Source organism: Coniosporium apollinis (assembly GCF_000281105.1).
Source record: "Coniosporium apollinis CBS 100218 chromosome Unknown supercont1.40, whole genome shotgun sequence".
Lineage (NCBI taxonomy): Eukaryota > Fungi > Ascomycota > Dothideomycetes > Coniosporium > Coniosporium apollinis.
The window spans coordinates 1-22,207 of record NW_006913302.1 but is presented as its reverse complement, the minus strand read 5'-3'; the positions used below and the strand labels follow the sequence as shown (position 1 = coordinate 22,207).

The 22,207-nt window shown below is 56.6% G+C and overlaps 7 protein-coding genes across 7 annotated transcripts; 2 read left to right on the top strand and 5 right to left on the bottom strand.

The window, feature by feature from the left end:
- Nucleotides 1-281: 281 nt before the first annotated feature.
- Nucleotides 282-5,041, bottom strand: W97_07235 (uncharacterized protein; the record flags this gene model as incomplete). The annotated part of the gene is made up of 2 exons (XM_007785214.1): nt 282-3,767; nt 3,830-5,041. The coding sequence occupies 2 exons, from the start codon at nt 5,039-5,041 to the stop codon at nt 282-284; spliced, it is 4,698 nt and encodes a 1,565-aa protein (XP_007783404.1).
- Nucleotides 5,042-5,549: 508 nt separating this feature from the next.
- Nucleotides 5,550-7,258, top strand: W97_07234 (uncharacterized protein; the record flags this gene model as incomplete). The annotated part of the gene is made up of 6 exons (XM_007785213.1): nt 5,550-5,598; nt 5,664-5,738; nt 5,802-5,878; nt 5,938-6,096; nt 6,149-7,119; nt 7,174-7,258. 6 exons carry the CDS (start codon nt 5,550-5,552, stop codon nt 7,256-7,258), a joined length of 1,416 nt encoding a protein of 471 aa, XP_007783403.1.
- Nucleotides 7,259-7,788: 530 nt separating this feature from the next.
- Nucleotides 7,789-11,812, bottom strand: W97_07233 (uncharacterized protein; the record flags this gene model as incomplete). Its single annotated transcript, XM_007785212.1, has 3 exons — nt 7,789-8,780; nt 8,840-11,105; nt 11,153-11,812. 3 exons carry the CDS (start codon nt 11,810-11,812, stop codon nt 7,789-7,791), a joined length of 3,918 nt encoding a protein of 1,305 aa, XP_007783402.1.
- A 653-nt stretch (nt 11,813-12,465) lies between these two features.
- On the bottom strand, nt 12,466-14,235 carry W97_07232 (uncharacterized protein; the record flags this gene model as incomplete). Its single annotated transcript, XM_007785211.1, has 1 exon — nt 12,466-14,235. The coding sequence occupies one exon, from the start codon at nt 14,233-14,235 to the stop codon at nt 12,466-12,468; it is 1,770 nt and encodes a 589-aa protein (XP_007783401.1).
- A 481-nt stretch (nt 14,236-14,716) lies between these two features.
- Nucleotides 14,717-16,755, bottom strand: W97_07231 (uncharacterized protein; the record flags this gene model as incomplete). Its single annotated transcript, XM_007785210.1, has 2 exons — nt 14,717-16,635; nt 16,692-16,755. 2 exons carry the CDS (start codon nt 16,753-16,755, stop codon nt 14,717-14,719), a joined length of 1,983 nt encoding a protein of 660 aa, XP_007783400.1.
- A 1,217-nt stretch (nt 16,756-17,972) lies between these two features.
- Nucleotides 17,973-21,323, bottom strand: W97_07230 (uncharacterized protein; the record flags this gene model as incomplete). Its single annotated transcript, XM_007785209.1, has 3 exons — nt 17,973-19,319; nt 19,370-20,803; nt 20,859-21,323. The coding sequence occupies 3 exons, from the start codon at nt 21,321-21,323 to the stop codon at nt 17,973-17,975; spliced, it is 3,246 nt and encodes a 1,081-aa protein (XP_007783399.1).
- A 327-nt stretch (nt 21,324-21,650) lies between these two features.
- W97_07229 (uncharacterized protein) lies at nt 21,651-21,942 on the top strand (the record flags this gene model as incomplete). Its single annotated transcript, XM_007785208.1, has 2 exons — nt 21,651-21,739; nt 21,789-21,942. Coding segments are annotated over 2 exons (243 nt in total), but the record flags the coding sequence as incomplete, so codon positions are not given.
- Nucleotides 21,943-22,207: the final 265 nt, after the last annotated feature.

Sequence of the window (22,207 nt, the reverse complement as noted above, 5' to 3'; positions counted from 1 at the left end):
GCTTGCCGGTCCTGTTTCTGATGCCTGATTGTTAGAAAGGGATACTCCATAATAAAACCCGTTTTTCAGAAACGCATGACAGTCTGTATTCTTTTTTTCTTGATGCAGTCAAGTCCGATTACCTCGGGAAGTGCCACTGTAATCGGCTCCCTTCTGCTTGCTCTGCTTGCAGAGTAGCTTTAGACCCACGTAACATGCATCCATCCCACCAACCTGCGAACCCACCCAATAGCCTCGCGACGCATGCAAAAAAAGCCCGACCCAACAACCGAAGAACCAACTCATCTCCCACGCGTCCTCCGTCCCGCCTCATGCACGTTCTGTCTAACCTCAAACAACACATCATCAAGCTCCCGCTCCTCCTGCGACCCTAGCATCGCATCCCGTAGATCCGCCGCTATCTGCCTCAGCCTCTCTATGATGCCCTTCGGCTCGGCCTTTTTTCTTGTATCGATCTCGGGTCCTGCAGCAGCGCCGTCCCCTGCGGCTTCGACAGGCTCGCTGTCAGGCTCGCTGTCAGGCTCGCTGTCAGGCTCAGTTGGCTCCTCTACATCGCGCTCGTCGCTGTCCCGTGTTGTATCCAGCTGGCTCGAAGGACGGCTGCTAGGAATCTCGACGTGGCTGAGTGTTCGTGGTAGCGAACGGGTGATGGCGCTGGTTTCCGATGACGCTCTTGTCCTGTGGGGGGTGGTCGTCCTGTTGACGGAGGCCGTGCGGCGCCGCTTGCGGGGCGCTGGCGTGTCCTCTATGACTGTCTCGTTGCCTGCAAGGACGGATGGGGTACGTTCGGATGCGGTCGCCGATCGTCTAGGACGTTTCTTGCTTGGGTTAGAGGTTGGTTCGCTGGGCTGGCTGGTCGGGCTGGACGGATTTGATGCTTGGCCAGGCTCAGATGAAGCGGGCGGAGGGGCGAGGTGGGACTCCATAGGCTTTTTGGGTGAGATGCCTGGCTCGAACTTGGTATTTGAGGAGAATGACCAAGAGGTTATGCTGTCAGCTGGCTGGCTGGCGACGACGATCTCATCGAGCATATCTTCGTCTCCTTGTTCATCAGTCCGCCTGCCAGTGATCTGGCTTAATGCAGATGTGAAGAGCCGCTTAAGTGGTGACTGCTTCTTCTGCCGCTTCGAGCTCTTGCCAGAAGATGGCGTGATGCTCTTCCGTTTCTTGCTGTTCCGTGGCGTCTCTTTGTTGGCCAGTGAAGAGCGTGTTGGGGACACGTGAGAAGGTTCCAGCAGTTCTCGTTGGGCTCGAGTGGTGTCGACGTCGTCCGTTGGTCCGTGGTAGGCAAAGGAATTTTCCACGCGACTAATATTGCCGTTGGATGACTGCTGCAGCTTGCTACGTTGGCCGGCGGGTACATGCAGAGCGGAACGATATAGATCTTCCAGGTCCTCTTCCTCAACTTCTACGGTGGTGCTGCCAGAAGCCGGTGGCTGGGTTTGAGGAGCATGGACTACTTTTGCATAGTGAGTAGTCGCCTGGTCCGGTGTAGCATCGTTTCCGGCAGGGCTTCGTTTGGCGTACGCCTGCATCTCGCCAGCGAGCTGGGCAGTCGATTGTACGTCGGCAACAGAACTAGGGAGTTCATCGAGCTCCGGTTCAAGATTGGATACAGCAACTATCCTCTCTTCGAACGCATCGGTAGCCTCGTCAAGGTCATCACCCTCGTTGTTTTCTTCAGGATGCGCACCACCATCAACATCTCGAATATCTACTGACGTGGCGTCTTGAGCCTCGTCTTGGTCGTCGGCAACCGCACACCGTGCCACTATGCTGTCATCGTTGTTACTGAGATCCTCCATTTGCGGAGGCGACGACGGTGGGTCTTCCGATGCTCCGAGATCTCCCTCGTTATCAACTTCTTCAAGTTCTCCCGGTGCGGCCCCCTGAATTATGTTTTGCTCGTTGACAACCGTTTCATGGGCTACAGTGCTGTCGCCACCAGTATCCAGTGGTTGACGACGTTTTCGGGCCGAGATCGGTGTTGGCGAAGAACCAAGAAAGCCTTCGACCGCATCTACAGGAAGGGGAGATGCCAAGGGCGTATTTGCTCCGTCCCACGTCCTGCGTGGCACAGAAGCCTCTGAGCTCATTATGAAAGATCGAGTCGGCGTGCGCGGAGAAGCCGGAGATTTTTTCACCGGGCTGGAGCCGATGTTGCGGAACATGGCAGCTGTACTCTCCAATTGCTTGGCCTTGACTTCTTTCTGGTGCTCGGTCAGTAGCTGAGAGTCGGGTTCTCGAGGTGGAGTAGACGCTATGGCGATAAAGTGAACCTGAGAATCTTCGTGACGGAGCCGGCTTCTCGGCGTGAGACGAGGTGAGACTCCAGTCCTTGTAGATGAGCCCGCACGGCGGGTAGGGGACGACATAACTGGCTGCGGGACAGTGAGGCGTGGTACAGAGCGTGGTATCGGCGACAACGCAGGTGGCTTCGTTGCATCGATGGCGGGTCCATCTTCGTCAGGTGAGCTCGCCAACTGGACCTCGACAACATCGCGCAAGGCTCGCAGGACCTGCTCTGCAGCTGGAAGTAGCTGGCTGTTTTTGATGATAGACTCTGAGAGCTCAATCGCGAGTCGGTATAACCACTGGTTTGATCCACCTTCAACTCCTTCCTTTCCTGAATTCGAAAACAAGGTTGCACACTCCTTGAGAAGTTCCAGCTTCTGGAGTACAGTGGGTTTAACCTCTAAGCAGGGAACCAGAATTGAACGCGTTAGTGAGAGGCCGGAGACTTCGTCCAAGCCGGAAAATGACCTAGTGGAGATCAAACTGAGCAAATGTAGGACAGGCGACTGCAGCGTGGTACGACGAGAGCGATGGGAAGGAGTGGGTGCTGCCTCGAAATCCTCACTGGAAGTTCGGGCCAGCACGTTGTAAGCAAAGTGCATTGCACCTAGCTTTTCAATCGCAACTCGAACCATAAACTCGAACCTCGATACCCACTTCGTCTCTTGAGCGGTGTGACCGCCTAAGGACGTTGGATACGTCGTCCAGATTCGCCGTAGCAGGTTAATGATATGTGCGATAGTCTCCTTCAGTTCCATTGACGCCTTTACTTCTTTTCTTCCAGCTTCACCAAGGGATTCCATGAGAGATACCCACAGCTTCCGTACTGAGCTCTCCGCGGATGGGTCTGAGTCCCAAGTGGCATTGTTGAGGCACGGTCCAATGAGTTCCAGTATGGCCGCAGTGTGTTGACGGACCCAGCTTGGATCAACCCTGGGTAACTCGTCAAGCGTGACTGAGGCAGCCGTGGTGGCCCTTTCCTCGTTCCATGTTCTCGCTTGACTGCCCAGCAGAGCTGCGAGGATTTGGCATGCGAAGTTGGCTTCTTTTGTGTTCACCAATTTGATCAGAATTTGGAACACGTACTCATCCCAGCACAGGTCCAGATGCTCACGTGAAGACTGTGGACGAAATGCGTAGTAGAGGAGGTTGCTATATATAGACATTGCCGCCTTTCGGGCTCTCTGGGGACGCTGAACATGCTTGGCACGCTCCAGGTGGCTCACAACCGGATGTCGCAGGGTTTGGAGCAGGTGACGGTCAGTCGAAGGACCTGGTAAAACCACATACACTAGGCGATTCCAAGCGATAACGGCCTGTGCCTTGGTATGCGGATCCGAATGGTTGAAGCAAGCCTGGATAAGCTCAAGCCAAGTTTTCAGCGGACGCCAATGTTGCAAGTGTTGCCTTTTGCCTTTATGGAAAAGAAACACAACGGTCCATATTCTCGGAACGCTTTGACTGTCTGATGCCTGCTTGAGAAGGTCAGTGGGTAGGGACAAAGGAAGTCATATAAGGATTGCATGCGACTTACCTCTGTGATTGCATCTTGACACCCCTTGGCCGTCTTGACGTCAAGAACCTTCTTCAGGCGCGACGCCATGAAATCACCGTACGTCACTCCATCCTCAGATTCTCGGTCGAGCAAGTCAGTGACCGCCTGCGAAGCCCTGCTGCTAGAGCCGAGACTTGTGCCTGCGACAATACCAGTCTCGATAGCGTGAGTCCTGACGTCTTTAACACTGCTAAGCATTCCATGGAAGACATGCTCGATCCAGTCAGACATCTTCGCCAGCATTACGCTACGTGACTGTTCGACTAAGCGGCGGTAGAGAAAGAGTCTGCCTCCAATAATACTATTGCCTTTGACGCGGCTATCAAGGTCATGTAATGCGGAGAGCAACCTCTCTACACGATCTGTGGTGAGAATTTTCGGCCCAAAGCTCTGATAAGCAAGGACAGTCAGGAGATTTGTGGTGATTGACTTCGGAGTGGTCGGGTCCATTAGCGCGCTAACTGACTGTTCGACGGTGTAGCGGCAGAAGTCAGCGTTGAAGCTTGCTGCGAGAGCGGGAATCCGTAGAAGCGCGGCTAAAAGCTTGAGAGCTTGTCCACAGAGCTGTGCGTCCAGCGGGTCTGTAAGGGAGTTCTTGGTCTTTCCATCTCTTCTGATAGACTGTGCCAGACAGCTAATTTGTTCTTGGAAGCCAGCGACGCTAAGCGTATCTGCGAATGCTTTCAGGCCCCTTAAAAGCGTCATGTACGCATCGAGCCGAGCTTCCCTCGAGTCCCAGCCCAACTGATCCACAGCAGCCTCAAGCATCTCCTCAAAGGAGTTGAACCTGCGAGCTGAGCAAAGTATCCGGCTCTTCGGACTAGACATGGTATTTTGTGCGGCTGATAAAGGAGTGCGCAGTTTCAGGATGGACTTGAGAGGCTTCTGTTCTCTGGCCGTCGGTGTAACTTGGAGGCCTGTGGGTGAATTGTGATAGCGTGTCCATGGAGAGAAGCCGACCCTCTTGCTCCCTTTACCAGAATCGAGATTCCCAGGCTCAGCCGACGAAGACGGGGTGTGTTCCGGCGTGTCAACGGCGAGGTCAGCAGCCAGAAGCTTGCTGAACGTAGCGGTATTCTCTACTTCGAAGCTGTCTTCGAGAAACTCCAAAGCGTCAGAGACGTCCCCACTGTCCACTTTGCGGTCGTGCTTTGGCGGAGTCGGCGGTCGAGCTGGGAGGCTTGCGAGCATTCTCGGAGACAAGACCATTGCAATGCATTAGGCGTGAGTTTTGCTACGCGGCCATGCTGGAGATAAGAATTGCGTGAGGCGACGTGCGTGAAAGAAGAACATGAGACTTGGTTGAGACTTGGTAGCGTCGTCTCTCCCGGCAAACACGCGCAGCGCGAAGTCGCGTTTAAGTGCTGGCCCGTGCATCTGTGGATCTGGGTAAGGGTCGGGCATGGTCGCCTCACCAAAAGTGTCCCACGCTGATCCGCTGCGGACCATGTCTTAGACACTTGGTGTTGCATACGGTGCGGCTCCAGATGGTTTGAAATTTGCCGGCAGACAAGTGCGGGTCGTCTAGATAGTCCCTCAGCTCTCTTACAGCGCTTACACCTATCATCTAGGACACTCTAAACTACTCGTTGCATGCCACCTTGAGGGGCGAAGGTCAAGCTGCAAACCTTCAGCCCTACAGTCGAGCTTCAGTAGATTGCATTCGAGCAACAACCCTAACGAATCTGTAATATCTACAATGAGCGGTATCAAGCCACGTAGTAGTGGCTCTTCCACCAGCGGTCAAGGTACACCAGGATACAATGCATCTTTCTGCGTAATATTTGCCACGCTCGAACTGACGTTGTGCTAGCAAAGCTCGATGAAGTTACTTCCTTGATGGAAAGCCTGCGTACCGACGCGAAAGAAAACAACCTGGACCCTTCACGTGAGTACGGTGTCTTGATACAAGTTCCGATGAGGTCCGGTGCGCTGACCCTTGAGGTTTCAGAGCGCAGTGCAAGGCTCGAACAAGTTAAGATACACGGACGCGATCCTAAGAATGCGGACCCGATCTTCACGAAAGAGGTGTGCCACGGGATCTGTATACTGCACGTTGTTCAATCTACTCATGGTGAGCATGACAGGGCATTCAAACACTCGCGCAGCATGGCTTCGACTCCTCCTCACTGGCGACATCTCGAGAAGCGCTCCGCTGCTTGGCCAATGCGTTGCTATTGCAGCCGCAGACCCGGCAGATATTCGTAGACTTGGGATACGCGAAGAAAGCAGCCGAGAGGCTCAAAGTGAGTACATCATCAGCATAAACGTACAGACGAAGATACTGACACTACACAGACTGACAATCGAGATGACGAATTCCTAGTATCACGCATACTCTTTTTGCTAACATATGAGACGGATCTAAATTTCGAGGGTCTGGTAGAGCAACACCAGCTCGCCGATAGCATCAATGAGAACATCGCAAGGCATGCGAAGCGCTTCCCGAAGGGGCTCCAGGGTGCCTCGCAACCAGCGCCAATGGACGACATGGCACTATCAGAAACGCTCAAGCTGATGTTCAACATCACCCACTTCAATCCGGATCTAGCAGGATCATTTTCACCATCGCTACCCTTCTTGCTAAAGATACTCTGCCAGTCGGAGATACCTCGTCCCCCCCTACAACCCCCAATAAACTACCTCATCAACGCCCTTCTCAACCTCGACCTAGACGGCACAAAGAGCCAAATCCTCAGCACAAACCCGCTCTTCCCCGAAACCGACCCAAAGTGCAACGCAGAACACATCATAAACATCCTATACAAAGCAATAGCGCAATACCCGCAATCCGAGCTCGATCAGGTGATCACACCCCTCCTCACTCTAATCCGCCGCATCTACGAGATCGCCCCCGAGGACGTGCAGCACTACACGCAATCCCTCCTCCTCCCCAGCGACGCCGAGCGCAACAAGCCGCTCGGCAAATCCGACACCCTCCCCTCGCGCCTGCTCAACCTGTCGACCTCAGCGCCAACGCCTGCGCTCCGCGGCAACATCTCGTCTCTGCTGTTCGAGCTCTCCGGCAAAGACGCCGCGACATTCGTGAAGAACGTCGGGTACGGCTTCGCATCCGGCTTCCTCATGAGCAACAACATCGCCGTGCCGGAGAACGCGGTGGAGGCGGAGGTGGGAAGCGGCTCGGCGGACGTGCCTGTTAATCCGGTCACGGGGCAGAGACTCGATGCTGAGGCGCCGGATGCGGGACCGCCGATGACGGAGGAGGAGAAGGAGAGGGAGGCGGAGAGGCTGTTTGTGCTTTTTGAACGGTGTGTGCTAGCGTCGTCTCACAAGGGTACAACCACTAACGACGCGTGTCACAGGCTCAAGAAGACCGGTGTTATCGATGTGAAGAACCCGGTTGAACAGGCCAGAGATGAGGGTCGTTTCGAGGAGCTGGACGATTGAAAGACTGAACGTCATCGCGAACTTGTCGTTTCTCGTTGGTCCACACGCATTACACCGATGCACGGCAATGAGGCCAGGCCCTACGGTTGGAACGTCGGCGTTCTGATGTCGCTCCAGGCGAATCTTCGTAATTCCCCTGTTCTCAGATCACAGGCCGTCCGCAAGTTCAGCTATGGACTTGGTCCAAGGAAACGGAAGCCTGAATCATCTACAGTAGTTTTGCAACGCTTCGCGTGGTACCGGGACTCACTGCATTTGCGGACAATGATAGGCAGCAGACCTAGCCCAAGCAGTTAGTCTGCTTCCCATCCCAACTGAGGCTACGAGTACGTACGGCTAAAAGATCACTGCACATAGGAAGCAAGAAGCAAGAAGTAATATGACCAGACCTGTCCTATGCATTTTTTGATACTCTACAGCCACAGCAAATAATAATCAAGCGCCTCTGCAACATCCCGCGAGACCGCTAGAAGACGCAGGAAGGGCCCCCTCACCACCAGTTCTCCCTCTAAGCCGCCTTTCTCACACCCCTAACGACTCCCGTTCCTCACCGCCTCCAAAATCAAATCCCTCGCCTCCTCCACCCCTTTCTTCTCTCCCACAATCTCAATCGCCTCATCCCCCTTCCCGCCCTTCGGAACCTGCACTCTCGTCCCCGTGCGCTTCCTAATCCCGTTAACCGTGCTGCCTCCCTGGCCCACCACGAACCGATACAGCCCCGGGTCCGGCAGGATCAGATACCCCGTGACGCTCGGCGTCTGCGCAGCCTTGAGCGCCTGCTCCAGCGCCGCCCTGGCACGGGCCACGTTCTCCGCATTCCCGCGCAGTATCCACGGGATCTCACCGTCCTCATCAGGGAGGCTGGCGGCTGCGTCGACGAGCTCCCAGCTATGCGTGTCAGGCGCTGCTGCAGAAGCATCGTCCGTGATGAGCGGCATCGCGCCTCCCTGGGCAACGCGGCCGCGTGGGCCTTGCTGCTGTGGCGCCTCGGGACGCGCGGGGGGCGTCTGGCCATTGTGGTCGACGGTGACGCGGAAGTCGTTGCGGAGGCGGCGGAAAAAGGCGCCGTTGTCGGCGACGAGGTGGTGGTATTTCCGCGGGACACTGACCATCTCGCCTTCCTGGTCCTTGACGAGCTGGCTGATGTGCTCGACGGCCTTCTCGACATCGGGCGGCTGGCCGGTCACTTTGACGGCGGTGCGTGCGGCGCCGGTCGCGGATTGCTTGGGCACGTCGATGGTGACGTTGAATTGGGATTCGAGTGAGCGCCGGATCTCGCCGCCGCGGCCGATGAGGAGCCGGTGCTTCGAGGGCGCGACGTCCATGGTAGTCGTCGTGGAGTTTTCGCGCTGGTTGACGGAGTCTTGGAGCGCGGCGACGATCTTGTCGACCACCGCAGTAGGGCCCTCGACGCGGATGGTGTTTTCGGCGCTTTCGGGGCGGGGGAAGCGCACCATGCGGGCGAGCTCGCGGCGGTCGTCGGGGCCGCCGGCTGAGACGACAATTTGGCGGATGTTGGAGCCTACGAATGTCTGTTAGCGCCTACAGCCCTTGAAAGCGTAGGGAAGAATGAAAGCTTACCGCCACCACCAATGAGCGCCTTATGGTGCTTCTTGTCGATCTCAATGGTCCGAGTAACCGTGTTGTCGAATACCTTGGCGCGCTCCTCGAGCATCTTCTTGGCGTCTTCAACCGCTTTCTTCGTGCCCCTAATCTTGATCTCAGCACGTCCAGAGGCATCAACCTGGTCCCTACTAGGGACGTCAACCTGGGCGCCAGTTGTCAAGCGCAAGTTCTCCATCTCGCGGCCACCTTGGCCAATCAGCGACGGTATCTGATCGGGAGCAACAGAAACAGTGGCCGAGTGCGAGTTATCGATGGTATACTGAAGCAGGTTGAGCAGCTCTTCCCGTGCCTCATCTGCGCCGCGCTTCGGTCCCTTAATGATGACCTCATCCGCCGCCTGGGCCCGGAAGTTCTTCTGCGACCCGCCTGACTCGGCTTCTGCATCTTCGTTCTGGCCTGAGCGAGGGAAGTTGACCCGCACGTTGTATCGATCTTGCAAACGGTTTACCTGGCTGCCACGAGCGCCGATAAGATCGCGATGATACTGCGGCTTGATCTTCAACACGTAAGTGGCTTCGTCCTCTAGTCGCTTAGCCATTGTCAGAATCTCCTTCTTGGCTGCCTCGCATTTAGCCTGGGGTCCTTTGAGATCGACCTTGCCATCGTGGACTTGGATCTCAACATCGAACTCCTCCCGGAGCTTCCTGATGTTCTCGCCGCGCTTGCCAATGAGGAAGTTTGCGAATTTCTGCGGATACTCGAAGCTCATAGTGTAGCCTCGCTCGCGTTCATCCTGCTCTTCCTGAAGAATGAAAGCAAGAAGCTTTTCGGCCATGTCGTCAACGGAAGATGAGGGACCGCGGACCGAGATGCCATTTCCAGAGGGTTGCTGCCCACGTTGCGCGCGTGAACCACCGAAGAGAAGTTCGACCGGGAAAGCATCATCGGGAATCGCCTGTTGTTCGCGGTCGGCGTACCGGCGGATCTTGTCGTGGAACTTGGGCGGAGCTTCAATGTCACGAGAGGCGATCTGGTCCTGGCCGTTGATGGCAGCGAGGATGGCCTTCTGGACCTCTTCCAGGGCTGCTTGATATTCCTTGACCTCAGCTGCGGATGGCTGTTTCCGAGGAAGTTCGAATTCGGAAGGCGAGCCGGGCTGCTCGAACACCAGGAGAAGCTGAGGAGAGTCCTCATGCGTTTCGGGGAAGACGACGTGTACACCGTGTTCGCGCCGAATCTGCTCAGCCCGCTGCTGCTGCAGACGTTGGTGATAGAACGGATCGACGTCTACGCTAGCGAATCGACTTGGGGGGAAGCCGCTGATGACGCCCATGACGTCCTTGCGGGCTTGCATAGCATTCTTGTTCTCCCGCGCGTAGATATTCCAGGAACTCGTGCTATCCGCAGAGCTCGGAAGCACTATGCTTGCGTCGTGCATCTTCTCCAGCTCTTCGATAGCCTGCCGTTGCCTAAGATACCTGCTAAGGTCGCGTGCATGAGCGTGGGAGTTCCCGTGTTGACGAGCAACATCGACGTTGGCCATCGACATCTGCGATGTGATGTCGTCGATCTTGGCGATGGCGCCCTCTATGCTTCCCTCCGGACCGATGACATAGATAGTCTCGCTGTCATCGCCACTGGGTGGTAGGATCACGGAGCAACCAGTCTCCTCGAGGAAGTCATGGAGAGATCCTCCCCGCTCACCAACGACGAACTGGTGCCTACCACGCTCGATGTTTGGTACTTCGTTGATGACGTATCCGCGCTTCAGCTTTTCCGCATTCGCTTCGATTTCCTCACGCGCTTTTTGAGCAGCTTGACGCTCGCCAGAGATGAGGATAGGGAGGTTGGCTTGAGGAGGGAAGGCCAGCGGCTGGCCACGCGCGACAACGTTCGGCGCTTGTTCAGTCCAGGTGTGGTAATGCGGTATTTGTATGTTGACGCCTTCAGGCTCGTACTTCTTGATGTCGGAGTTATGAGCACCAGCCAGGAAAGGGTACAGCTCGGCCGGAATTTCCTTGAGGCGCATGTTCACGGTGGATGTGCGTTCATTGACAATCGCCTCAACCTCTCGGCGAGCCATTTCCGCGGATAGAGCGTCGCCCTCAATGAGAACATCGATCGTAGCGCTCTCGTCATCATCTGCCGGTGCTGAAGGGTCGTCCTGTCTCGGCATCTGCACCTTGGCACCGGTGCGCTTGATGATGCCTTGGATGGTGGAACCGCCTCGGCCGACGATGTGACCGCGCAGCGAGGCTGGTATAGTGACTTTGATGCTTTGCTGTGAGGTGTTAGTAAATCGCAGCCGGATACTCGCGATGCGCTTACCTTTGCACCGAGCTCTTTAGCCACCTCCTTGAGCGATTGACGGACAGCCTCGACAGGACCTTGACCCTCGAATATGATCCGACCACCTGCGCCCTGTTTCATTTGCACACGGGCCTTGGAGCCCCTATTGATGTCGCGAAGGACATCCTGTACAGGCTTCTTCAGCTGGATCCTTGGTTGGAGCTGCGATGGTGCAAAATCGATGCTTTCAGTGTGACGACCCGGGAGCGACACTGTATGCGAAGCTGCCGTAGAAGCCGGCGTCATCATCCCAGACGCAGGCGTGGATGCGCGAGAGGAGACGTTGCTGGATGCCGGACGGCCATTGGCGCCACCATTGACCCCGTTGGAGGACTTTCCACCCCAAGCCGACGGAACAGCGGCGGCACGCGCCTTGGGGGCACCCAGAGCTGGGAAGGCCTCTTCAGACTGGGTGTTGAGCTCTTGCGCTGGCTTCTTCCCGGCAGCTTTCTCAGAAAGCTCTCCAGATCTCGGGGTAGCTGATGGTGGGGGGTGGGCAATGTCTTCTTCGTCAACTACGTCTTCGACAGTCGCCTGGCGGCGGGCCTCCTCCTCAGCATGCTGCTTCGCAAGGAGCTGGCCGGGACGAAGCTCCCCCTCGGCCTGCGCGGAAGTGGTTGCAGAAGCCTCGCTGTCCATGTTGTGTTCCTCGGTCGATATGCTGCACACGATCTGGTATTATCCCGGTGAGATTCTAAAGCTTTGGGAAGTCGTCGAGATGTTTGGAAGTTTCGTAGAGATCCTGGGGAGAAGTGGCCGCGGATCAGCGAGAGCTTTTGTATGCGCAGAGTGTGCGCTAATGAAAACCGTGGTCAACCGTACCAAGTATACCCAAACTCAAAATCGTACAGCTATGCTCTAGAGTTAAGTTTAGGATGCCGCACGAAGATGACAGCCGAGGTGACGAGAGAGCTGCAGGATAGATTGAAGGGCACTAAGTGAATGTGGGCAATCAAGCCGTATTCACTGCAGAAGTGGTTGTAAGGATAGGTGACTTCTGCGCAGAAGGGGTCAGGGTAAGGGAGAAGGGTAAGGATGAGGTGCAATGGACTCGAGGCTCAAATGATTTCCCCGGAAAGTTCGAGGCGGCTTCCACGGTTCCATGCATCCCGGGGATCTTGGCATTAGATAAGCAGCCCGATGTCACGTGGACATGAACATATACCTGACCTCGAATATGTGTTCACTCATGACATCTTTCAAGTGCTGCAATGCGTGAGACGGCTGCATCGCTTGTGTTTTTCGGTGTCGGCTTGATATGTTACAGCAACCATTTGACCCCCCATCCACCCCTAACTCGCAAGCACCCTTGTCCTCATCCACTCACTAGTCCCCACCCCCAAGTTAAGCCCATTCCTCGCCCACCACCTCCTAACATCCTCCCCCTTCCTCCCCTCGACCCCATCCTCCAGCGCCTCCTCGATATCGCACGTCTTATACTCGACCCGGAGCCCGCTCTGCTTCCACCACTCCAGCACAGCCGCATGGCCCATCTTGGTCGCGCCGACCAGCACCTGGTTATCGAACACGAGCTTCTCGCCCCGCACCTCGTGCCAGAAGTCCAGCACGCTGACGTAGCCGTGGTGCGACGCCAGCCGCGTGATGGTGTCTTCGTGCGGGAAGGGGATTGAGGAGTGCGCCCACCAGCGCAGGACGGGGAGGTCGGCGTGCTGGGTTGCGAGGGAGATGGATTTGCCTGGTTTGAGGCGGAGGGGGGTGCGGGGGTGTGTTTTAGGGGCCGAGTCGACGGCGCGAGCAGCGGGCGTGCTGGAGCGGCTTGGGTGGGCCTCGGTGGAAGCGTCAGCGGACTCGGAAGTGCTGGCATTCTTCCACCACTCGAGCACTTCGAGGTGGCCTTTGCTGCTTGCCTGCTCGAGTGCTGCTTCGGTGTATTTGAGAGGCAGCCCGGATCTGTGCCACCAGTCTAGCACGTGTGCGAAGCCGGCCTTGCTGGCGCCGTCGAGGGCTTCGGCCGTGTATTCTTTAGCGAGGAAGGAGGGCGAGGTGTGCCAGTAGTCGAGGAGCTCGATCTTGCCGAAGACGGAGGAGGACTTGTCGGGGAGGAAGGAGTGGCCGAATGTCGCCCAGAAGAGATCTTTGTGGTAAGTCTCTAGATAGGTCAGGTGAGGGATCATGGCGAAGCGCATGAGGACTTGGACGCAGGACCGCGAGAGCCAGCGTGGGACCGGGCCGGTGTCTAGGAGCGCTTTGAGCTCGTCGAGCGTGCCCGTTAGTACTGCCCACTCGATCTTCTGCATAAGCGTTTGCGGTCCCTCCTTGCTGCTGGCTTGCCGCCATTCTGGTGGCGCCGGAAGAGTTGTGAAGACGCCAAGTGCCTTCGCAAGCTCCCAGTCGCCCGTGAAGTCCAGGACCATAGACCACAGCTCCGGCGGCAGGTTTCGCGCCGTACTTCGCGACGACCCTGCAAGCTGAGACGAGCAGGCTACAGGAGGAACAATGTCATGCCCGATGGTCATCAAGTCGATCTGGTTCTGCACCGCCTCGACGACTTCCTCCAGCCCATCGAACGGCACCGGCTTGACGAGATTTGACTCAAAGGTCCACAGCTGCGGCTGCATGACCTGGACCCAGTTCCACTTCCTGCGCAGCTTGCTCAGCTGCTTCTTCGTCATTGGGTTCTCCCACATCGAGCACGACATGCCCGGCACGAGGAACATCTTCTTTGAAACATCCCAGCTTCTTATGATCTCCAGCACCATGTTGTTTGCCCGGCCCTGCAGCATGGCGGCGAGGTTGTCCGCGTCGATGGGAGCGAGTATGAGCATGTCCGCCCATGCGCAGAGCTCGGCCGCCTCGTACTGGACATGTTTGGCGTCTTTGAGGCGATACAGAGGTCTGCACTGCCGTCCGGCCCTGAAGTGCGTTATGGTGGGCCAGATGTCATTGCCGGAGCAGGTGACGGCATTGGTGATGAACTTCAAGGAGACGTTGCCGAGCTCGAGGAGCCGCTCTTTGATATTGACTTCAAGGTCGAGTGGTACGGGACATGCTGACGCCACGAGGATGTGCGGTGGGCGGCCGTGGTTCTCGGCTGGGGACATTGCGGACAACGGTGTAACTGCTCAGGCCTCCATTTTCTATTTCCTGAGATAACGCGGGTGGCTGCAGGACTTTAATCCGAAGTCGAACATGGCATTGTGGCGTGATATCCATGCTGCAGGCGCTGCAGGTGCTGCCACATGGCCGCTTATTATCGGTGTGACGTCGCGCGTCAAAGGCACCATGTCACGGATGCGCTGGGCCACTGTCAGAGGCTACCTACCTATAGGTACTTAGGTGTTTTACCCAATGGCCTGCCTTTAGCATGTCTGTAGGAGAAGTACTCCAGCATGAGTCGCTTACGCTATTCGGTGCTTTTTGACGCTACTCAGCAGGCCAACTATATCTACGTTACACTTTAAAGTACGCCGACTCCATCCAACACCCCAAAAACTGTCCAAAAGGATCCTGGTGGGACGTGCAACCCCACGAACGCCGCCCACCTTGCTACATCAACCCAGAAGAACCGTCCAAGTACAACGCCTAAGAAACCAGCATCATCCCCACAAGCACCGAGACAGCCAAAGCCAGCACACGCGGCACCATCTGCCCGACAGCACCACTCAACGCCAGCGCCGCCATGATCGGCTCCGGCTGATACGGCACCGGCTGCGTCGAGTTCATCGTCCCGTCCCAGCAGTACGTCTGGAAGCACTGCCTGCACACCTCCGGCACCGGCGTGCCCGTGCGATCCAAACTCCGCGACAAAATCGCGCAGCCCACGCACGTTGGCCACATGGCGTCCCGGCTCGCATTACCCATCGTCGCGACGTGATATCCGTTGCTGATAATCGCGTTGCGCTCGCTGAGGTTGTGCGAGGGGGTAAAGGTGCTGACGTTCGAGTTGTAGATGTAAGGCGCGTTGGGGAGGTAGACGACGATTGGGGCCGGGCCGGTTAGGTTGGCGGTATCGCAGCCGAAGAAGGTCGGACGGTTGTTCAGCCCTAGGTTGACGAACGTGTTTTGGTCTGGGATAGCGGGGAAAGCAGTGCCGTTCTGTTGCGCGGCGTTTAGGGAGCGCTGGTAAGTGGCGACGAGCGCCGTGCCGTTAGGCCAGCCTGCACCGGGCTCCAAGGTGTCGGCAGAGGAGTCGACGGCGAAGATGACATCGACCGCACGGAGGGGCTGGATAAGGGGATGAAGCGGGATGTTCTGGAGGTCCTCGCCGCCGTCGACGAGCGTCAGGCGCTTGCTTTGGGCGTTGAGATTCGTTTCGGGGTGGTACAGGAAGAAGGGGTTGGGGGACCAATCCGCAATGTCGTTGTTGTCTTGTCCAATGCCTACGAGTACATCCTCAAGCACATTTTTCAGGACATCCGGCGCCTCGGTGTTATTGATTTGGAGTATGAATTGGTTGAAGAGGGTAGAAGAAGTTCCCATGACGTATCCGACGTTGTCGAAACCTCGGATGCACGTCTCATTGTCCGGAAGAAGGCCTTGGGAAAAATTGGAGCCGACGTAGCGCAGCGGCGCAAACCCAAAGACAGTGGGATCGAAGGAACCCAACTCCCAAGGGTTGAACTCGTACACAGTCGTGTTGCCGGAGATGAGAGTCTCTCCCGGAGCACGGCCATCGGCAATAAGAATCGGCATTGGCGCATTAGCACTAGAGAATTGCTCATCGTCGACGATAGATGAAAAGGTGTGCCCTGGGCCGCCTTCTGAGGCGTTGACCAGCTGGTAGGACAGACCACGGCCCCAGTAATCGGTAATCGAGGTGTTGAAGCCAGCATCAGCTTTTGCGTTTACAGTATCGTAAAGGTCGTCGTAGTACTGGGCGGATGAGAGCAACTGGATCCGGCCAGTGTCCGGGCCCACGAAGATTGAATTTTCAAACTGCCAGAGGGAGCCGGAGATGTCGGGGTTCGTGTCGATGACAGACTGTACGGAGGTGAAGTTGTTGGTGTACAAGCTGCCAACAAGCCAGCCGCCGCCAGAGAGCCCGCTGAGGTATGTCGCGGACTGGAGTAGACCACCGAGATGGCCGACTGATGTGGAATTAGGAGTTCGGCTGTCGAACGCTGCAAGTGCACCGGCCCCATTCATCAGCGCTCGATATCCACCACCAGAACAAGCTACGCCGATGTTCGGTAACGCTGTCGCGTTGTTGGCATTGTTGTCGATGTAGGCGTTCGTGTCGAGGCCGGTAATATTCAATCTGCTCAGCAGATCGCGCATCGGGCCAACGGTGTTGCTTCGACGCGACTCGAGCCATGTTGTCTCCTGCTGCGACAGGGCCGAGGCATCTCTTAGGATAGGGCGCTCCGAGGGACAATCGACTCGTCCGGGGGTGTAGCCACTGGGGGCCTGGGGCGCCGCTCTTTTCACTATGTCTAACGGTACGGCGAGGTTGAGGGCAAGGTCCCGTTCTAAGGATGCATCTCGAGGAATGACAACGCTTGCTGTAGGCGTTCAGTGTTAGCCATCCAGGCTAGGAACAAACACGAGGTAAGATTACCTGAAGCGGCAGCGAGCACAGCAGAAACCCGCAATAGGCGACCGACTGGTGTTTCGAACTTCATGGCTAAAGGGAGTAAATATGCTGGATAAGTTAATCGGGACAGTTCCCAGAAAGTGCTCTGTAACAGTACGAGATGGCGCACAGCCTAGTATATCAATGCACCGAACGAAGGGAGGGCTCTACTCAGACGCTGTTTCATCGCGGTTCCGGAAGCGCGGAAAGGGATAAGGGTTCAAGATTGTGATGACGTTGGCGGCCTTGCTTATTATTAGCACGGCATGGCTGCCAGGTGTTTTTGCTACTAGAGCATCTTGAATCCTGAAAGTGGCGCCGCGGCAAAGCGATCCTTGCGAAGCCTGGCGGTTTGCTCACCATCATGCTTCTATGAGCTGGGCTGGGGGATGCTCAGACATACGGAGTACTACTTCGTAAGCTCCCCCTCAAGAATTGAGAAGGGACGGGAGTTTGCCGCACACGACCGCCTGCCTGTCAGTTGGCAGCCATGGACGTCCAGAACGGGAGCTGACGCGAGCCGGAAGACGCGGCGCCCTGACAGCGATCGTGCGTCGCGTACCTAAGATCACGGCGCACGAATCTCATCCTTGCCTTGCCGACTGCACTCGAGTACTCCGTACGCGTAAGCTGTTGAGCACGCTGACTTGGCCTTGACTGCCACAATCAAGCGCTCGTCTTCTCTACGAGGCAAACGCATTGTAGCGCAAGAAGTTAAGCAGTCTCGGACGCGCAAACGCGCAAACGCCCAAGGGCGGGCTGAAACGAGGGTGGCCGCGCTCTTAGCCCATATCACGTGTATTGCGGCCACCTTCATTTCAATCCGCCCTTGGCCCACCATGCACGCAAGCAGCAAGCAGCCGTGCCGCTCCGATGCAGGGTGCCGATGTCAGCCGCTCCAGTTTGCCGGCACGTGACCATGAACGATGGTTTATGCCATCGATGTGGGTAACCTAAGGTTACTAACAACTGTGTTGAGCCAGATGGGCTCCTCTGCTCTGATCTTGAGGAAGGACTGCCCGAAGGGGCGAGGACAGCTCAGAAAACGTCAATGGGTGTGGTTAGCTTGTAAGACGTTGATACAAACGCTTGAAGGTTCGACTGGCCATGGTGAACTTAGCTATATGACTGAATCAAACCTATATCGAAATATGTGAAGCCAGTGAAGCGCCCCATACGCAAGACTTAGCCCAGCGAAAGCGCAACCGTGCTGATGGAGCACTTCGCCCCAAGCGACAGAACGTAATACCCCTTCCCCTGTCCAACTCACCTCTGACCCTCCGCCTGGCTTTCTACCTCGCCTTTCCAATGCTTCAAAAACCCCACCCTCTCCCAACACCGCCGTTGCCCATGCTTCTCCACCAGCCTCCACGCCACTTCACTGAGGCCGCCCCCGCCTCCACTCGGCCCAGCCGCAACAACCACCTCACCCACAGCCGCATCATCTTCATCGGTCCAAACACCTGGCACGTCGTCCGGCACCCCCTCTCCCGCTTCTATAGAGGCCAGCACAACAGCCGCGAGCCGTGGATTCGTACTGCCGTGGTAGAGAGACGCGAGGACCTGCTCCTCGTCGTGGCCGGCGGAGACGAGTGCGTCGATGTGCGCGGTTACGGCTGGGCCTTCTAGCGGCTTGGTAGGTGGACTTTGTGGGCGAGCGCTAGATGGGGCTGATTGTGTTTGAGGCGCGTCGAAAGGGGTTGGGTCTGGGGGGGATGAGGGGCCGCGGTTGTGGTGGAGGCGTGAGCGGGCTGGTGGTCGAAGGTGTCCTGTGGTTGGCGGATTTGAATTTAGGGGCGTTGGGTCTGGAGGGGAGGATGGGGGTTGATGGGCCTTATGTCGGCGAGCGGCAGGTGAGTGGGTGGTGCTTTGGGGTCCTGGTGGTGGCGAGGAGGTGAGAGGTAGCGGTGAAGGAAGGTAAATTTTGTGTTCGCGCTTCTCGCGAGGTCTAGTCGGTTCGGCGAGGAGGGAGAGCGTGGGGGAGGCAGGACGGCCCAGGGCCTCTCCCTCTTCTTCTTCGTCCTCGTCGGTTTCATCGTCTGCCTCTCCTGTCTGCTGTCCCATCTGGTTGATCGTCCCAATAGGTAGGCGTTCCTTCAGTACTTCAACCCGCCTTTCGCGTAATGCAGCTTCATCCTCTACTAGCCACTCATTTATCGTCTCCATGGGCATCGCCCTCTGGTCACCCTCGACATCAGAGCTGTACACGTTGGGCGCGGCCTCTGTGTCTTCGACAATCTCGTCGGTGTCGTTCATGGCAACTAGCCGCTCCACCTCATCTTCATCATGCGTGTAGACTCCCGCCGGTGGGAAGCCCTCAGGCAACGTCTCGTCATCTTCGATGGAAAGCTGTGCTTGCTCTGTGAACACCGGCTCAAGAGTTTCTGGTATCTGAGTATCATCCGAGCTATATCCTTCCTTATCTTCCCCGTCTTCGGACAGCTCTATGGCCTGCCGCGCGGTGGTCTTGTTCGGCGTGACTTGGTCGCTTATATGGCCGTCCAGCTGGGCCAAGTCCTCTTTGCTAAGGCGGCGCCGCTTGCCGTTAGGCGTCACTCTTGGCATGGCCGGAGACTCTGCGATCTCGCTGCTTTCGCGTACTCGTTTTTTCGACTAGACAACATCAGCAGAGGCGCACCGGCTAGACATATCGTGGCACTTACTGCTCGGTGTGCAGCGACTTCCCTCTCCCACCGTACCGTATCCTGTGCTTCCATGGACATGTAGGCAGCTTTGTGCTCCGCTGGAAGAGTCTTGTACTGCTCAAGCAGGATCTTTGAAAGAGTAACACGGTCGGCACCTGGGTGCGCTTCCTTGGTGCGTTCTTCGTATTGTACTGCGAAGAACTCATGAGCCCTAGCCATCGGTCGCGGTTTGCCTGTGTCAGACTCTTCAGCTGCTGACACGTCATCAGATACGAAAAGAGGTGATTGCTGTGGTTTGATATGAGGGTTTGACCGCAGAGGTATAACGACAGAAGGACTCATGCGCCGATGAGTACCATTCATTCGGACTGGGGCAGGAGGCTCTAGCTCCCTTTGCGGAGCTCCGCTTGGCAGGGTTTGTTTTGACGGGATCGGTTGTGCCGGGTCACTTTTCGGCGGAGCTTCCGCTGGCAGTGTTCCTCTTCGAGAAGATATCTTTGGTGGGGCTACTTTTGGCAGATTTTCCTTTGGCGAAGGTTTTTCAGGCAGGTCTTTTGTGAACCGAGTTTCTTTTGGCAGAGCTTCCTTTAGGGGAGTCTTTTCTGGCGGAGTCACTGTTGGCGGAGTCACTATTGGCGGAGATTCTTGTAGGAGAGTTTGAGTCGACGGAGCTTCACTAGGCGGAGCCTCTCTCGGCAGAGCCTCTTTTAGCGGAGCTTCTTTTGGTGGCGCTCTCCTTGGCACAGCTTCCGTTGGCGGACTTATTGAAGGCGACCGGTCGATGGCGCCAGGTCTCTCAGGACTTTGGCTGCCAACATTGTCTTCGATCGGCGTCTTGCCAGAGTCCTTTAGCCCTTCAAGCCGGGGTAGAACCCTTTTGTAATAGTAATCCAACCACTCATCTGCGGTGCCGTCTGGAAACAACTTTGTCCAGGCCGTGGCCGACTCATTGTAGAGCCGAATACGTCGGGTGTTGCCCCTTACCACCTTGTACACAGGTAGGACCTTCTTCTCGTAGAACGCGCGCCACTGCGATGCGGTGATTCCGGGTCTTGATGCTCCCGCCCAGGCATCCCACGCGGCTTCGTAATGTTCAAATGAAGTGTCCTGGATCTCCCGGGCACCCTTCAAAATCTCATGGAAGTCCACTGCCGTAAATTGAGGTGGAGCAGCTCTGCCATGAGGAGCAGGTCTGCGTGGTCGTCCGACTTGATGCTCCATATCACCTTCTTCCCTCGGTTGAACACGTGACCGAGTCGGATTGGCCGCATCTGATCTTCCATTTGGTATACGAGTATTGGTGCGCTCATTTACTTCACGAAGGCGCCTCTGTGTAGGCACTGCCTCGTCGGAAGCTGCATCATCATCCTGAGGAGAATAACCAACCGGCGCCCTGTGTTGAAGATACTTGACGAACCGATCACGCCAGGATTGCCACGGGTGCCGCGGGTTCTTCCTTCGAGTTAGCGGAGCCCTCTTTGCAGTTTTGGCGCGAGAACTCACGTACTTTTTCCTCGAGCTGCTTGTATATCTCATTGCCAAGAACACTACAGCCCTGCCGTTCACACCCCTTGACCCACCTGTACAGCTCCAGATCGTCCGCCTGGGTGTACGGGGTCCTCCCGCCCTTCTTCGGCTGCACTGAGCCGACAGCGCGAACGGTGCCTACTGGCTGTCCCACAAGATGTGTTTCGGGGTCTTCCAGCCTGCCTTCCTTGATGGATTGCTCAATGAAGCGGTACGAGATGCCTCCCGGCGGTGTATCCTTACGCGCATGGTCTACGATGAGGTAGTCGGCGAGTTTCTCAAGCGGTACTACTACACCGCCATTGTTCTTGACCATATCGACGAACGTGTTCCGCAGCGGGCATCTTTGAGCGATCCAGAACTTAAGGCCTTCGAAGAGCCTGCCGCGGACGTCGATCGTCTCGTCGAGGTCGCCATAGGTGATGCGCGCGCGACCGTCTGTCATAGTGCCGTAGTGATCGTGTTGCTGGCGTGTATGCTGCTGCGCTGTAGAACTGATAGCTTGACGCGTCAAGACGCGTTTCGCGGAATCATGTGCTTCTGGCGGTTTTGCACGTGTCTACTCAAGGTAGTGAGTGAGTTGTCACCTCTTCTCCTGAAGCTGATGGATGGCCGAGTATGAAGCAGTTTACAGCAAAAACTATGCAGTGATGTTCGAGTGTCGCGACATGGAAGCTCTGTCAGAAGCTACCTAGGTATGGCTCTCGCAACGGCCACCGTCTCCCGCCTTTCCCCGCGGTGACGCTCGACCCCAGATTCATCCTCACACCAAATGGGGAGCCTGCGTGACATCGCCCTTTTTGTCCTCACCGTCTCTGCTCTAACCTTTATCGCCTTCTTCGGCCGCCTCCCAGCACTGAGGTAACTTGAGTTGTCAGCCTCGAAGGTCCGCGCCACTGATTGTTGAAAGACACACGCCAATTGGCTTCCTCCACCGCGTGATATGGACTCACACGCCCAACTTCTTCCGCCGCCTCGATGCGCGTCTGACAGGCGGACGACTCTCCTCCTCTGGCGCGCTCCTCTCACACTATCTCCTATATGAAAAACACCCTCTCGTCATTGTAAGTCCGGTCTCCGCAGCAGATGTCGGCTACACAGGGCACCACCAGCCCATATACCCAAACTAATCAACTCACCAGATCTTCTTTCTGGGCCTCACAACCATCTCCGCCTTCCTCTTCATCCGCGAAACCTGGTCCCGCCTCTCCCTAACCGACCGCCTCCTAATCCCACCTGTTGTTGTCGCGCCCTACGCCTTCACCTACCTCTCGAACACCCGCTCCCCCGCCATCACTTCCGCTAATCACGCCTCCCAAAAACTCCAAT